At 47.1% G+C, this 17530-nt stretch overlaps 2 protein-coding genes and 1 non-coding gene across 12 annotated transcripts in view; all 3 read right to left on the bottom strand.

Moving 5' to 3' along the window:
• Positions 1–11619, bottom strand: part of macf1a (microtubule actin crosslinking factor 1a) — a 131809-nt gene extending 120190 nt beyond the window's left edge. For 9 of the 10 annotated variants that reach the window (XM_028963287.1, XM_028963289.1, XM_028963290.1 and 6 more), the window contains exons 1-2: positions 11436–11619; positions 8992–9221 (exon numbers count right to left, since the gene is read on the bottom strand). In XM_028963287.1, the coding sequence (XP_028819120.1) occupies positions 8992–9214 (223 nt within the window). In that variant the 5' untranslated portion in view covers positions 9215–9221; positions 11436–11619. Of the gene's footprint in view, positions 1–3873; positions 4567–8991; positions 9222–11435 lie in introns of those variants that run through there. The other variant, XM_028963291.1, reaches the window with a different exon arrangement.
• LOC114770904 (U1 spliceosomal RNA) lies at positions 6616–6772 on the bottom strand. Its single transcript, XR_003743495.1, has one exon. It is a non-coding gene; the product is annotated as a U1 spliceosomal RNA (small nuclear RNA).
• Positions 11620–14162: 2543 nt separating the features above from the next.
• Positions 14163–16748, bottom strand: ndufs5 (NADH:ubiquinone oxidoreductase subunit S5). Its single transcript, XM_028963304.1, has 3 exons — positions 16629–16748; positions 14447–14666; positions 14163–14374 (listed from the first exon to the last, which is right to left on the bottom strand). Exons 2-3 carry the CDS (start codon positions 14660–14662, stop codon positions 14270–14272), a joined length of 321 nt encoding a protein of 106 aa, XP_028819137.1. The 5' UTR covers positions 14663–14666; positions 16629–16748; the 3' UTR covers positions 14163–14269.
• Positions 16749–17530: the final 782 nt, after the last annotated feature.

The raw sequence follows: 17530 nt of genomic DNA, 5'->3' as shown, positions 1-17530 counted from the left end.
ACCATTATGCCCAATAGCTGCTAATCTCGGCCCTGCCGGGCCTAATTCCCTCCGTTTTTATGATAATGGGGAGACAGATTCATTATGGCAGGGAAAAAGACAGATATGAGTGGAAACCAGAGGGATGAGAAAATAAAGACTTCTATTCTTAGTTGACAAAAACAAAGACAAAAAGGACAAAAGGAGATGCATGTAGGAGAAAGGGAGGGAAGGAAGGAAGGAAGAAGAGTGGCGGAGAGGCAGGTGAAGGGCCTTCGCTCTCCGGGGATGAGGGGACGTGGCGAGGGTCTCAGCTGCACCGGCCCAGAGCATTTCAGCACGCGGGAACATGATTAATTCATCATCAACACAGTCCACATCTCGGCCTCTCTTCATCCGCCGCCATCCTTTCATCCCTCCCCCCTCCATCTGCCTGTGGTTTGTTTCCATAGGTTGAGGTTATATATATGTGTGTGTGTGTGTGTTGGGGGTGGGGGGGTCGTCTCAGCTCCGCAAGCTCTCATTATCGATTCTCCTCAACACCGAACAGCAAAGGGGGGAGCCGGGTCGCCTAAAACATTCACAACAGCGTTCCAAGGCGCACAAAAAAAAACAAAAAAAAATTATATACACGCTCACTCTCATGGGGTGTTCGGGAAAGGAAGGAGTTGAGCGCCGAAAAGCAGGAAAAATTCCCGGCTCGGGCAGGAAGCCCAGGCTCTCGACGAACTGCTGTCAGCAGCGTCTGTACGGGCGCAGAGTAAGAAACGCTCCTTCCCGAATACAGTAAGCCGGGTAAAGTGAGTAAAAACTATAGATTAAGACACGGTTGCTATTTTGGATTTCATTCTAACCAGAAAGAGTCTATATCAAAAAATGTTTTTAAAAATCAGGCATTTTAGCTCCTGGAGGGAAATAATATCGCACATAAAGCAGTCATTTCAATTAAGACCACAAATGAACCAAGCCAAATCAAAGGGGAAATGAGATGAATACGAGTCTGTCCGCGCAGTCAGGTGCTGCTGGAGAATGCGGCCAAACAGGAAGTGTGGGGAGGGAAATCCTGCCGCGCTGCAAACAGGGAGAGTGAGCGAAAGTCAAGTCAAGGAGGGGCCGCTGCAGTTATGGACGCCATGTACCGAGTAGACATGACAGAGATTCTGGCGGTCGGGTGTTTGGGGGTGGGGACTAGGCCACATGGAAAAATTCAGCCATAACGATCAGTCTGTCGGCCTCAGTTCCCCTGCCTCCACCTCGCGTTCCAGATCGAACCCGGAGAGCTGAGCGACATTCCGGGACTTTCTTTTTTTTTTTTTTGGGTCCAAAAGTGAAAACAAAAGAAATCAGAAACCTTATCAGTTACTTCCAACCTCCGACAACCAGACATAACCAGACAGAAGTTTTACATTTGTCTGGGAACGGCAGAGAGCCCCCGTTTCCGCGGGAAGCCGGAGCGGAACTGGACGGGCATGGATGGGGCCGAGACCCCGGGCCACTTCCTCTGGGCTATACATGCAAGGAGGAAACCCAAATGTTTCCTGATGACCATTCTTACTGTCGCGGTTAGTGCTATGGTTTCAGGACACAATAATAAGAACCAAGATCATGAATGCACACACTATAACTCAAAAGTTTAGGGTCATTTTCCATGAAAACCTAACAAAAAGAAGAATAAATAGTCATCGACAATCTTTGAAATAATGATGTGGTTGAACCCAAATTTGCCAATCCACTCGATACCGTGCTAGTGTGGAAAATGCCTGTTTCACTGCTCATTTTCTGAGCTAATTGACCAATTCATCCTAATAACGAATGACTGTTTTATAGTGATGCTGCATCATTCCACTGCAACTCGAGGATCGTAGTTTTGCAGATATTCCATCAGAGACCAGGGTCGTTGTAACATTAACATTAATGTCTGGCCTGCAGTTTTCACCGCACCAAACTAATTGTTACCGAACCCAAATATGGGCATTTCGTTGTGTACGGTGAATATGTACCTGTGTGTATATACACACAGGAATTAGCCTATGAGGCCAAAGTGCAACCCAAACAGAGCTGACGGTAAACAGAGCCGGTTGTTTTACGGTAAAAGCGGCCAAGCTGCCGCAGCCACGCCTTGGCAGCGCTGCCCGGCATCGTGAAGATGATACCGCCGGCGTGAGGGTTCCGCAGCGCAGCGCGCTAATTTTAGAGTGTTCGCCCGGTCGCCCCGAGAGCAACTTCCTTTCAATCTCATTTATTTTGCAAGCGCTCTTGAGTTACTCGGGCGCGGACCCCTTCTCACAGGACGTTCCATTTTTACCCACAATGCCCTGTGAGCCTCCACTCCCTGGACAGCAGCGAATAGAAGAGCACCAGCATGGGAAACGTGGCCTTTATTTACGCGACAGTTTGGTGAGCCTCGGCCCGGTCATTCTCCCAGTTGCTGCTCTGGACCGGTGGCTCTTACATCCTGGCATTGTCATAGTCAGCATGGAACGTCAGCAGCTTGGCCAACGGAAATGTGTCCGTCAGAACAATGGACATCTTGACATCCTCAACAGGTTTGCTGGCGCACACACAGGCACGCCGGCACGCTCCCGGCTTGAATAATTAAACCCGTATCACGTGACTTCTCCGGTTTCTGCTCAGGCAGTGGTGTCAACATTCGTCCGAGGTCACGTCTCTTTGTGTGGCCGTGCAGCCGAAAGGGTATAAAGAGGCGCAACAAACGCAAACGCGCACTTGCCACGTCCCCCCGCGGGCGGTTCACGCAGTTTCCCACGTGCGGCGTTCGCTCACGTCCCAACGTACGGCCGGTGCGCAGGTGAGCCAAAAACGCTGGGTGGGAATAAAAGGGTTGTTGAAGACCATCATCAATTGGGACAAGCAAGGACACTCTTCTCAGATGGAAAACAGGCATGTTTTCATTAACACTTGAATGGGAGGACGGCAATGAATGAGACGAAGGAAAGAGGGGCCAGCCAGGGAACCAGCTCCACTCACTAGAGGCCGGGACACCGGGAATACGCTCCAAAATTTCGGGGGGTTTTGATCTCGGGGATGGGTGGCAGATGAGAGGTTTGATCACAGTGAAGGCGTACCGCCAACAAGCAATTTTCTGCACACAGAGAGCAAAACCACTTCTAGATCTGCAAGTCTCAAATGCTTGTTTGAAATTATTGTGCATAAGTCTCGTTTTTTTTTTTTTTTTTTACCGACCGGTATCGTGACAATTAGGGATGTGTCGTGGAATATTTTAATAACTTGTAAATCACCAACAAATAAAATAAAAACTCAGGCATGGTTTCTTTGGAGAAGTAAACCCTAGACCCTATTTAGTGGTTTTTATGGTAATTTGTTAACCATATTAGGTAGTTAATTGGCAGTCCCTTCGCTTTCGTCGCCCAGAAAGTTTTCTAGGACTCAAGTGCGCATTAGTATTCATTTTTCTGCACCTCGGGCGAGATTATATTATAACTTTTGCCATGCCTTGCACAAACGAACCATTACAGCGCATTACGCCACAACAGAGTTCATTAATGGTCTGTAATATGCGGGGATTTATTTAGATTTTTTTTTGCCAAGACACAAAACCAACTGGATGCACTACACATATGTGTCACGATAATGGGGGGGGGGCATGCTTCGCGTAGAATTTCATTACAATAAATCAATAATTAAAAGCCCCCGCATGACATCTGTGACCCACGTCGAGCGACGTCCCTTCCGCCACCCGCCGCGGTTCCATCACGGTCAATTTCAGCGGAGGCATTCATCTTTAAACGCGGCGAACCCACTCTTCACCCCCGCGGAGGTGACAACAACAACGCGTCGCCCTGACAACGACGCATTAATATTAATATACGTATAACAAAAAAAAATAAAAAAAAATTCTTTTTATTTTATTACCTTTATATCTCTCCAGCACGTCCTCGTACGCCTTGGCGAACTCCTTCTCCTGGGAGTGGGTGGTGGGCAGCAGGCCCGGGATGAAGCCGGCCATGGCGAAGCTCCTGTCCCCGGTGGGCCGGCACCGAGCGGGCCGCTACCGCATCCGCCAGCTGTCAAGTCCGGTCCGCGTTAAATCCACAGTCTTCACATATATAACTTCGCCTTTTTAAATCTGTCTCTCTCTCTCTATATATATATTTTTAATTATTATTATTGAGTTTTGCCGACTACCTTTATGGTATCCTTAAAAAAACAATAATCACATGTTTCGCCCGATCCTGCTGAATTATAAATGGCCAGAACACCGCGGGTTCTGGATTATCCAGACAGTGTCTGAAGCGGACGGCTCCTGGCCGGCGAGTCCGTGTGCGCGTTAGGGGCGGTCGCGGTGGGCTGGCCTTCGGGCTCCAGACAGCGGTATCCTCACGCCGGCTACCTTTATCCCCGTCGGTCGGTGCCGCTCCTCCTCGCTCGGTTCTCCCGGTCGGAGTAATGGCCGCTCGCCGCCGCCGCCGCTCCTCCTCCTCCTCCTCGGCCCGCTTTCGTCCCCCGTTGCGAGCGAGCGCGGCTCAAGTTTCCCCCGTTCCTCCCGCGGCGCCTGTCATCCATCCGCCTCGGTTCCCGACCGCATCCAGCGACACAGGAAATATATCGCCGCCCGGGTCAAAGCCCGAGAGAAGTCGCGGGGAGGGCGGCGTTGGCCTGGGGTGTGGCGCCCCCCGGTGGCCAGGCGCGGCCGGTGCACGTACCGTGACGCGCGCTCCGTGCAGTGCCGCCTATCGGTCGCGGGGAGGATCTTCACGTCACAATAAAGGACAAAAAAAAATACTATTCGACTAGGGAAATTACAAAAATAGCAAATAGTAATTTACAACGTTTGAAATCAACACGCTCTGTAAGTCGTAAGTCGCTCTGGATAAGGGCGTCTGCCAAATGCCATAAATGTAAATGTAATGAATAAAATTGTAAAATGTATGTGGACGCAATGTTCTTGATTCAAAGTAAGAACAAAAGAAGTGAATGTGATACACACCAAGCATTGAGCACAACAAAATGTGTCTTCTGCATTTAACCATCACCCTTGGTGACCAGTGGGCAGCCGTGACAGACGCCCGGGGGGCCCTTCGGCTACAACTCCACTTCCTTACCCTAATGCGCTATAGGTTCTGTGCTATTGTGCATTTTGCTTCTTCTTTAATCAGAAATGGGTTTTCTAATAATGAATGAAGCTGACAGACTTGGGTTAATGAACACAGCTTAGAACTCAAGGCTAATTGATGCTGATAGCGGGATTCAAACTCACAACCTCGGAAGTGCCGGGCCACGCCTCAACCCGTCACGACACAGTGTGGCTCTACATAAAAATGTTTAAAATAAGACAAAAATATCCAGCCATAAACCATGATCAGTGGTCTAATGTGAAGAACAGAAAGCCTTGGCTGACCTTCAAGAATGTCCTTCAGTGATCTGCAAGGGTCGATAACAGCATATCATTTTCACGTGAAGGAACTAGTGGTCAGGGACAATGTCCTCTTCAACTGGACATACATCCCTGCTGGACTCGATTACAAGCAAACTTTCATGATATGGACTATATATATATATATATATATATATACACACACACACACACACACACACACACACACACACACACACACACACACACACACACACACATATATATATGTAGAGTCCACCTACATGAGCCACATGCATAATTATAATGTAATGTCAATGCACTGAAAAAAAAAAAAAGTTCACCACCCACCAAAGTGTAATTATTCTAAACACCTTAAGAGAGTCCTCAGTCCCTGTCGCTGTGTCTTTGTGCCTCTCGCCATTACTTATTTTCCAAGAACTAAATCACCCTGTCTCTTACATAACTCTCATTCTAGAGCTTTCTGTAGCAATCACACAAGACCAAGTGTGTACACACACACAAACACACACACACACACACACACCACATGACTCCCAGAGTCCTGTTGTCAGGCTCTGAAACGTCCCACGCTGACTGCAGCCCGACTAGCAGCGTTTTTTGCCAGGGCTTGACAGGGACAGAGAGGCGGATGTTGCTTTTGGCTCCACGTCCCCCACACAGCAGCTGGGGACACGTCGCCCTAAAAAAACAAGGCTTGATGCTAATGAACTGGAACAAGGAGTTGGGACACAGGGGCGTTCCCGTATGTAAACACTTCTGTGGTCCGCTGTCGTTTTGGTTATATTAAAGGTCTAATGGCGTTGTTTGGGCTTCTTGGGTGTTGCATGCTGTATTTAATGACAGCAAGAGCAGCCTGGGGCATGAGTTCTAATGCCAGCAGAGGTACATCTTCTTCTTTTTTTTTTTTTATTATAAAAATATCAAGATACAGTAATGAATGACCCGTCTTCTTGTTCACTGGTAAGTTTCTTACTGTTTCTGATAAGCCCCTTTAACATATATATTCTCAAGGGAAGAATGAAGACAACCATCAGGTTCAGTCCAGAGCCAAAGCTTGACCTGGTCCAATTCCATCTCTTCGTTCAGTCCCACCCCAACATAAGTCATACAACTTGGCAGATGTCCTGCTCTACCCATTTCTAAAAAGTGATGGTCATTTTGAAACACCGCAGCACAGCACACGGTGCCACAACATAATGTGTGCTCTGCTTTTAACCATCACCCTTGGTGACCAGTGGGCAGCCATGACAGGCACCCGGGGAGCAGTCCCCCACTACCAGAAATTATGCAGTCGAGATTCCCACATTGGGGAATTCAGAATTCAGGGGTCGGCACAGCCGGAGTGCAGTGGCTGAGCCTCGCCCTGGGTGAACCGCCTTCTTGATCACGGTGTCTCCCCGGCCAGGTAAACGAATCATTTCTCCCACATCCAGCCAATTCATCTGGCCTGGATATCGTTGCACTGTGGCAGTAAACAGTGGGAGAACGGCACCCAACGGTACCCAACGGGACCTGTTCACTCTGAGACAAGTGGAAGCTAGAGGTCCACTACACTCGATTTAATTTAAATGTTAGCTATATTTCCACCTTGACTCATGTTGCATTTGATTTACACACAGGGTGTTACTTTCAACCTGCCATTTAGTGCAAGGTCGAAAAGTGTCCTCAGGATTTTCAGTATTTTAATGGATTGAACAAGAAAGTGATCTTTAATGATGTTTGCACTTGTGGTGCACTGGTGGGTGCGGGCTTTAAGCATCCGGAATGAGGGAGAAACGAGTGTGAGAGCTCCTCCAATTTTAAATCCTTTCAGGATTGAGATCTTGACGACAAGAGAGGTAGCGGGTTTCTCGTCTTCAAGATATCAAAGTGTTGAATCTATTTATATAAATCCTCAGGGGTCCTTATGCTTGGCCCACAACGCCACGCTCAGTCCCAGTAAGAAAATAGTGCCCTTCGCTCGGAGGAATTAATTAAAATGTGCAACTGATCACGTGGGTGGTGCAGGCCCACGCCGTTCTCTCTCCCTTTAGACGCACTAATTACTTTCCTTGCGTAAATTAGGTAAAGAGCCGCAGATCCTGCTTGTGAAAGCTTTTTATTATTCAGCGTCTTTGTTGGGAATCCGATTTGTTCAACTTCCTGTAGAATTCCAACGTCTCGACCTACAATTTATGCCTGGGGGTTTAATGAACAGTCCCTGACTCGCTTTTCCCAGGGTATTGTCTTAACGTGGGGCTCCTGTGGCCCCGCTTTACAAAACAATTTTGCCCACACGGCCCTGTGCACGATGTGCCCGTCCACACCGGCCCTCTCACCCCTGTCCCTTTTGATATGTCCTCATTACTCATCCCTGCACTGCAGCCCTTCACTGAACCCTGGCCTCTCACCGCCCTTCTCCACAAGCCTCCGCTTGCAGACGGGCTCTTGCCCAGCAGCCCACCCCCCGCCCCCCGGGCACCTTCAGAACCCGGGTCTCTTTCTCAATGTCAAATTAACATTCAGGCGAGCTCCCTCTCTCCATCTTCACTGTTTATTTTGCTGTAATTTCCTTTTTCTCTCTTTCCTTTTTCCGTATCCCGGGAGCTCTCCCTTTCCCAGCTCCTTTATAGCCATGGAAACTAGACAACTGGAAGAGTGTGCAGGTCCCCATAGCAACAAGCAAATGGGGGTGGGGGTGTTTAGGCAGAGCTGCCCTTTGAGATGCCTGAAAAAAATTGAAACCACAGACAGGCCTCTTGATACCTAGAGTAAATGCAGACACAAAGATTGCATTTTAACAGGCCCTTTTCTGGCAAATATGCGAAAACTATGTGCAAATGAGCTAATAACCATTCTGCATAGAGGACACGTTACTAAAAACACACCCCAAAAGTCTGGGTTACATACATTAAAACACAAAAAGCGGAATCAAACAATTTGTCCAAAAAGACCAAACCCTTTCTGCAAAAGCACGTAAAGTCATCCGGGTTCTCATTAAGCTTTGTATCGTATATTTGTGTTAATTTGGTTAAATCAAAATGTCAGTTTTGCTCCCTTATCCAGCTTTTTTTTTATTACCGTCATGCTTCTGGTCACATTCACTAGCCATTTGCTGTAATGCAGCGGCACAGTCACATCTTTGTTTCAATCCTAATACGTGTAAGACGCTGTAATTAAATGAGCAGAAATAGCAACAGAAAGGGAAACCGTGCCAGGAGACACGAAAAAAAAACTCTCGAAAGAACTTCATATGATAGACCAATTACGAAATTCAGTACTTCTAACACAGATCTCAGGCTGGACGAAGACACTGCCAAAGAGACCACACCATCTCAAACTTCCATAAGGCTTGCGTCACAAATGACAGTTTGCAAAATCACAGACTGCTGCTTATGCATCTTAAACTTTATTTTCTTTATATTTAATGTAACTGATGTACAGTTGTAAAGATGGTACAAAATCAAAAGGTCTGCAAAAAGTGCAATAATAATTCATACACAGTATGATATCCAGGCCAGATTTAGTATAAGAGTGTGACAAGACCTCTCCGTTTGGTCCGTAAAAAATTCACTTCTCTCCACGGATGAACAGAGGAGGTTTTGTGGGACCTCCGCAGTGCTTCCAAGACTAAATAAGTAACGCGCTCGTACCTGCCACCCGAACCACTGCCCTCTCAGCAGGGTCCAGCACCGAATCCTGGCTCTTGCGCTTCCGGCGCTCGTGGCGGGACAGGTTCCAGGGCAGCGTGTCGCCAGGGGCCCCGGAGGGGGCGCCATGCGGACACGGGGACAGGGACCCCGAGCGCTCGCTACGGAACGATGGCTCGCTCGCGCAGGACCGCTCGCTCAGGCTCTCGTCGTCCGAGGACAGCATCTTGCCGCTGCGGGATGAGGGATGGAATGGGCGATACAGGAAGTGGGATGTGATGGGGGGAGGGCAGAAAGTAGAATTAAGGTCAGGGAAAGGAGGGGAAGGTAACAGAGTCACTCCATCAATTCATCATCCTCAATCACGAACAATCAAGAGTCACCATGTTGGAAGGTCCAGTTCAAGGAAGAATCAAGTCACCATAATGAATAAATCGCAATAAATGAAGATAATCGAATAAATAAAGATAAAATTAGACCCTGCTAGACACCAGGATGCATGAATGTGTTTGGAATTGATACAACTGTCGGATAAAAATACGTAACTTAGACGTAAATAAATACCCGAACCCTAACTCTTAGGCTGAGAAGTCTTTGCTGTTTGCGGCACCGCTGGATGGAGCTGCCAGATCCAGAACATGCAAACGTATAGTTTTAATATCGCCCCCGTGTGGTCTCCAAAGGCCTTAAATGGCAGGCCAAAAACATATTAATAAAATGACACGCTTATGTTGATTTATTGACAGATTTTACAGAGTAGATTTCTATTAATGCCGCCTTGGAACCAATCAATATGGGACACTCTAGAAGACAGAAATAGGCCTTCAGTCATTAACAGGAAGGAATGGCTCCCACGACAGCGTTACTAAAACTCTGTCCATCACAGGGCTAAAGATGCACCGAGGAGGTCGATTAAAACCGACCTCAGCACGTTGGTGTCTGGAGCTGTCCTCTCGTCTCCTACGCCCCTGCCGACGTTTCACCGAAGGCCTGAAACGACCTGTCACGGCCCTCACACGGACGTGCTCGCCAGCGCAGTTCTGCCAGTCAACAGGGAGACGTGGCCACAGTAATGCAGCCAGACTTCCGCAAGCTCTGCATGTCTGGGTGGGTTTGTGAAAGCCCAGCAACACCGTCCGGGGTTGAGGGCCAGAAAGCAGCGGCGCTCCGTCGCTTCCTGACAGCACTTTCATTCTGTGGCAGCGCGCGGATATAAATAGAGAGACTCGGCGTGGTTCAAAGCCACACTGTGTCATTATGCGGAAATTAACAACAACCAAGAATAATTCAATCGTTTCTGCCTCGCCTCTGTTGTTGGCAGTAAAACGGCAGCTTGGGACAGACAGGACAGTCGGAGCAGCGGAATAAGTTTTTTCGTGCCCTGCTACTGTTTATTCCCTGCCGTGTCCACGCCCTGATCACAGTACCCATGAACAGACGGGGTCAGAGGCCCTGCATGAAGAAAGAGAGGGTCACTGAAACGACTAAAATAGTCAATTAAAATAAAAAAAAAAGGTCATTTCTATTTTAATGTGTTTTCACAAGTGCAAAAACTGACCCCAAAATGCCCTTGGTTTGCTGTTAGCGACATATCTTTTGCATACCGCTTCAATAACAGCAAAAAAGCAAAATAGTGTCCAGATTATTAATACCGAAGGCTCAATTATTATTACTATTACAGAAGAGCACGGACAATGATACAAAAAGTTATCTGAAACAAAATGACAGTTTTTGTGTTGGTGTGGTAGCGTCTATGAACCAGAAGAGCACCAAGTCACAGGTTCGAACCCCACTTGCTACCATCGTGTCCCCGAGCGTCTCCATGGGGGGGACTGTCCCTGTCACTACCGACTGGTAAATGGCGTAAATGTAATCAGGTCTGGACTATTGCAGGGTACTAGAGACGGCCACTCCCTTCGGAAAGACGGGAAGGGGGGCGTGTGTCTGCAGTCTGGTACAAGAAGGTGTGCAAATGCATGGTAATGCCTATATTAAAAGCACACCTTGCATTCCTTTTTTTTTGCATTTTTATTGACTCTCCCAGACATACGGCCGCTCACCACAGGGGCGAGCGGCCATCTGTGCGGCAGCAGAGTCCAGTTTTCTCTCCGTCGGATCGTTTTTGGTGAAACCGCCCACCGCCACGCGCGCTCGGCGTTATTCTGGTCAGATTCCCGTTTTATAGGAGAACGAGCTCGGGAATTCTGGAGGAATTTCCCCCCACGAAGTCCATTCATGATCTTTCCACCGCAAATACTCGGGAACGTGACAACAAAACAAAAAAAAGCAGCTTCCCGACGAGAAAAAGATGGATGCGGCCGAGGATATTCGCGATATTCCCTCTCTTATCCGCCCCGCGTGTCCGTGGTACCGTCACGCCGCGCGAAACGTGGAGTGACGAGCGACCGCATGCATGCACTCGGCCGCCGCATCTGGACTCTCCTTACCGGGTAACGGGGCGCTCCGGAGCCGGGAAGGGTGGGATGCCGCTCCCGCGCTACGCGGCGCCGCCTTTTAATTTTTGTCGCTCGGTCTTCGTCTTCTTCTTTTTTATTTTTTTTTTAATTTTTTTATTTAAATCCTTTCTTTCTCCTCTGCAAACCGAGATCGCTCCCCGGCAGCCCGAGAACCGCCTGCCCTCCGTGCTTCTCTCCGCCCCCTCCCGCCGTATTCCTTCTCTCGCCCCCGCTACGGTCGTCCTCCGGAATGGCCGGCGGGGGGATGAACGTGGACGCGCCGCGGCTTCCATCTTCCATTATCGTATTAATCCCGACACTGATCCCTGTCAACGTGGGTTTGTTTTTTTTCCCACTTCACAAAGAAAAAAATACGTGCATGGACACTGGATTTAAGAGCCTGTTGTCTGGGAAAACTGGTGAACATGATGGTTTCTGCTGCTTGATGCGTGTACACATTAACACTTGACAAAAGTATGACACACACACACAGACACACACATATACATGTACAGTATAGGCCAAAAGTTTGGACGCATCTTCTCATTCAATGTGTTTTATTTTTATGGTGATTTACATTGGTAGATTCTCACTGAAGGCATCAAAACTATGAATGAACACATGTGGAGTTATGTACTTAACAAAAAAAGGTGAAATAAGTGAAAACATGTTTTATATTCTAGTTTCTTTGCTCTGATTACTGCTTTGCACACTCTTGGCATTCTCTCGATGAGCTTCAAGAGGTCGTCACCTGAAATGGTTTTCCAACAGTCTTGAAGGAGTTCCCAGAGGTGTTTAGCACTTGTTGGTCCAGCTCACCCCAAACCATCTGGATTGGGTTCAGGTCCGGTGACTGTGGTGGCCAGGTCTCCACTTTTTGTTAAGTACATAACTCCACATGTGTTCATTCATAGTTTTGATGCCTTCAGTGAGAATCTACCAACGTAAATAGTCATGAAAATAAAGACAACACATTGAATGAGAAGGTGTGTCCAAACTTTTGGAATTGCTCCCCAACCTCGCTGATCCGCGAAGGGGTGTGATGGAATTCTTGTCTGTTGCCAGATTTCGCCGACCCCAAGAAATTCTAAAAAAAAGTACAGTAAACTGGGCATGTGTGTGTTGGCCATGAGGTCACAACTAACAGAATTACTAACAGTTTTAGTAAACGCATGCCAAGGACAGAACCAGTGCATCACACTGTCCCAAAAGGTTCTACAAAACCAATACTGCTAGAGGGAGCATCCCTCCAGTTTCCAGATTATATCCAGATAACAAACCACAAGGCCAATTGTATGGATCCATAAAAAAAAGTAAATGTTAAACCCTTATAAATGTCATATCCCCTTTCATTGCGTTTATTTTTTTTTTTAACTTTCATTAGATTTGGCAAATTTGGCGTTAAAAGAGCGAGCCTGGCAACCCTGGCACTTACTCAAACAACGTCCAAACCCAGTTCAGCAGGACTTAGTGAAAACCCAGAGACAGCCAGGCCTGCTGCGGGACACAGTCTTATTGCTTTTTCAGTGTGCAAACTCTGCTTAGTCAGCTCACATGCACTTTGTAGCCGACAAAAGCGGCCCAATGGCCCAACTCCGATGAAGGGGGACAAAATTAGTTTAATGAAAGCTCACAAAGTGTGCAAACCATGGAGAAAACAGTTAGAAGAGTTCAAAATAGTATACAAGTGGATAAACTAAAACACAATTGGGCAGAATTCTGCTGTATGCGATGAATCATGTTAACTGTTGACAGAAATAATTTGTATTCACCTTCATCCCAGGACCAACAGCAATACATAAAAAGAAGACTTTTGGAATCTAATATCCAGACACCAGTGAACATAGAATGTAGTAGCATACAGAAGATATGTATGATATGAACATTTTCCATCATGAAAGTGAAGTGATTGTCATTGTGATAAAAGCAGAGTGCAGTGTAACCATCACCCTTGGTGAGCAGTGGGCAGCCATGACAGGCGCCCGGGGAGCAGTGTGTGGGGACAGTGCTTTACTCAGTGGCACCTTGGCAGATCGGGATTCGAACCGGCAACCTTCCGACTATGGGTTCACTTCCTTACCCGCTAGGCCACCACTGCCCCAATCTTGTGACCGTCAATCTTTTTGTCAGGACGTCTTGTAGTGCTTTCCAGCCTTGAGCCATACTTTATACCCTGTAATGGGTACTTCAAGTGATAAAACCATCACAGGAGTCCCATTTACAAATTAGATGATCTTGTGTTACTGCAGAAAGTAGATCATCAAGACTCACACATAGACCGTCAGAACGGAGAGTTCTGGCAGAGTTCACTATCGTGATGGCTATTGTGATTACATGAGCAGCACCTCAGGGAGTAACACGTAACCACGCTGCCTTACTCACCAGGCTACCGCGGTCAAATGGATGCATACAGAACAGTTTCAGTGATCATCATCTTTACCGTGACAAACGTCTTGGCACAACTTCTAACACCAGAATGTTCCGGAAAGGCGTGAAAGTGTCAATGTCACGTACATATGGCCAACCATTTTCAATCAAATGGTTACTGTCACTAACAATTTGTAACTCCCTACATTAAAAAAACAAAACAACCATTAAGATAATTGTACTTTTGTAATTCAATAATATATATTTATACACAACAAACACATATTATTAGTAAATTCTTACAGGAATGAGTGGAAGCAGCAAACAAGAATCACAGCACTACCACAAAAGCAGCATCAATAATATTTATTTTTTTAATACAAGTCGAACAATATTAATACAGTGGTAATTACAAGAAACCTGTGATTCCATCTGGCTGCAGGCAGGTCACGCAGACCTCATGGGCGCACCTCCTCGTTGCCGGCGTGGTGGGCGGGGGGCGCGTACGAGCCGTCCTTCACCAGTTTGTCCCGCTGCTGCTTGATCTGGAGTAAGCGCTTGTTCTGCAGGGGGAGGGCAGCGTTAGCGGCCGCGCCACAAGCGGCGGCCGGCGCTCTCGCGTCGGCTCTACTTACGGTCTTCTGGCGATGCATGCACTCGTAGAAGTCCTCGAACTCCAGCTTGCACTCGTTTCTCGCGCGGGTCTGGCCGATGCCGTGGGCGCACTCGATCCACTCCTTCTCGAAGGCGTGGCAGCGCGAGGCGCGCTTGTAGGGCTGCTCGCCGCTCTGCGTCAGTATCCACCGGTCCAGGCTAATCCCCAGCTTCCCCTGAATGTCCACGAACGGCATGGTTCTGCAACAAGAGCACAGCACAGGTACACGGAACTGCTTTACTCAAGTTCAGTTGAAAAGGTGTGGGCTAGAAAACATAACTAAAACACCAATTCTCACCAGGGTTCTCACACACTTTTAGAAAGGAATTTCCAGGACTTTTCCATTACTCTAAGGCACATTTTCATGACCAAATGTCTGCACAAAAGCTGAACTTTAATGACAGTGTTTGTGCAGGTCAGAGCCCGAGGAAAATGGGCTCCGTCTGGTCCGACCGTAGATCACCACTTTTAAAAGGAGACACGCGGCCGCGGACCTGCTGGGATACGGAGGCAGCACGCGATGCGGTTTGCTGCGTAAATGCCTTTTATTGTCACTACACGCATGTACAATGAGATAATATAACCCAGCTCCTTCAGTGCAGACATGAACGTAGTAAATAGAGCAATACAAATACAACACAGTAAGGGGCAGGAATTACAAGTGACAGTGCAATATACATATGGGAAGAATAAATAACAGAATGGATTTATATACACTTTATATTATATATAGTGTTATTGCACATTTATTTCACATTGTTTGCAAGTATTGGCAGTAATGATGAACATGCTAATAAATATTAATATGGCTATTGCACAGTTGGAGGTTAGAAAGAAGGAAGTCCGGGGCTTTGACTGTGGTCAGTGCATGTATGGCTTTTTGGGGGGTGGGGTGTAAATTATTAGGCCATAAAACCTGAGCCTCATCAAGGTAGGGCTGGAGTGAGCGCAGGGCTGGGAAACCCTGCTCTGGACTATGCAAAATAAAATGTGTTTAGCAGACGTCTTACCACGCTAGGCTTCTGCCACCCCAAATAATAAAAATGCATTAAATCGAGACACAGGCTGCCTAACAGGTGTTCCATCATTTCATGCTACTTATCGAAACTTCCTACCAAATGCAACAGCGCATGCGCACGGCCAGAAACGCACGTTGCCATTGCACGGTTTTCAAAGTTTAGTAGGTGGTAGTAGCCTAGTGGGTAACACACTCGCCTATGAACCAGAAGACCCGGGTTCAAATCCCACTTACTACCATTGTGTCCCTGAGCAAGACTCTTAACCCTAAGTTGCTCCAGGGGGGGACTGTCCCTGTAACTACTGATTGTAAGTCGCTCTGGATAAGGACGTCTGATAAATGCTGTAAATGTAGTTGAAGTGGTTAAAGGAAAAGACAGTAAGTACAGCACCACATACTTCTGTTTCTGAGTTATCAGAACATACATGTGGTTTTTCTGACAATTAAGTGTCATAGGTTATATTCGAACAGGTAAATCACTGGTGGAAGGGCAACCTATCACAACATACTACTTGTGGTTTATGGACAGTAAAATAGTAAAGTTATTATATAAACAAGTTGCACATCGCATTCGTACAGCTAGCAGGAACAGTCGCGATAAAAATACGCTGCGGTAGGAAATTCTGACAAGGTAGGGCAATGTGACCAGGACCGGAGCAGCACGTACTGTACCGACCAAATGCCTACATTTACATTTACAGCATTTATCAGACGCCCCTATCCAGAGCGACTTACACTCATTAGTTACAGGGACAGTCCCCCACTGGAGACCCTCAGGGTTAAGTGTCTTGTTCAGGGACACAATGGTAGTAAGTGGGGTTTGAACCCGTGTCTTCTGGTTTATAGGCGAGTGCGTTACCCACTAGGCTACTAACACCCATTGGCACACGACGCGCGCTGCGAGTCACGTCCCGCTTTTAATCTGGCACCAAGCAGAACAATAAAAATCCCCCCAAAAAAACTCAACTAACCAGCAGCTAGCGGGCCCGATTACATGTTGGACGTTCAGGCCGCTAGTCTTTAATTCGCAACGGCAGGAACTGTCATCACCGCTAACACACCATTAGTGCTGTTGTAAGAATCTCTACAAATGTCACCACAAGCAGGAAAAAAAAAACACAGAAAAATAACTGTGGGTATTTACCAAGCGATTCAGTCACTTTAACCTTCCGTAATCCTTCGACATGTACGGCCTGACGTAAAACGGTGGGTCGTGGTTCCTAGGTAACCGCGCTACTATTTACGACAATGCTGTAAAGAAATGGTCTTACCTTAATAAGTGAGGCACTAGAGGGCGCTGCAAAGCAAAAGGACAGAGTTGCAGCACCAGGTAACTGCGTGGTGCCGCATTTTAGTGTTAATTATAAGAAATCCTTAGGTACTCAATTAATTCCGTTCAGTTCCCCCAAAACGATTGGCGTCCAGCTGACTTTGTAGAAAATTGAAGAAAGACCGAACGGCTCCACCTGGAAAATCTTGGTTAGAAGATCTAATGCTTTTGGAAAAGTCCTGTTAAATTGACTTGGAATCATCTTTTTTGTAAAATGTCTATCATCCTTTTGAGCCCTGATGCTGAACACCCAACGTTTATTAGTTTTAATTTATTTTTAAACTTGGAACACTTATTGATTCCAACACAGTCTTCTTTTTATGTATTGGAGTTGGTCCTGGAGTGAATATTTCATTTTATATGACAAATGACTTAATCAATAAAAAAGGTGGGGGCATAAATTTAAAAGAGTAGCTGAACAATCGCGATGCCTGGTGAGACATTCTGTTCATGGATTTCTCAGGCTCTTGCTGTTGTGCAACAATCAAACATACATGCATGACCACTATCATCTGAACTGAGGGCAGTGGTGGCCTAGCGGTTAAGGAAGCGGCCCCGTAATCAGAAGGTTGCTGGTTCGAATCCCGAGCCGGCAAGGTGCCACTGAGGTGCCACTGAGCAAAGCACCGTCCCCACACACTGCTCCCCGGGCGCTTGTCATGGCTGCCCACTGCTCACTCAGGGTGATGGGTTAAATGCAGAGGACAAATTTCACT

This window comes from Denticeps clupeoides, chromosome 20, assembly GCF_900700375.1.
Source record: "Denticeps clupeoides chromosome 20, fDenClu1.1, whole genome shotgun sequence".
Classification (NCBI taxonomy): domain Eukaryota; kingdom Metazoa; phylum Chordata; class Actinopteri; order Clupeiformes; family Denticipitidae; genus Denticeps; species Denticeps clupeoides.
This window is presented reverse-complemented; position numbering and strand designations above follow the sequence as displayed.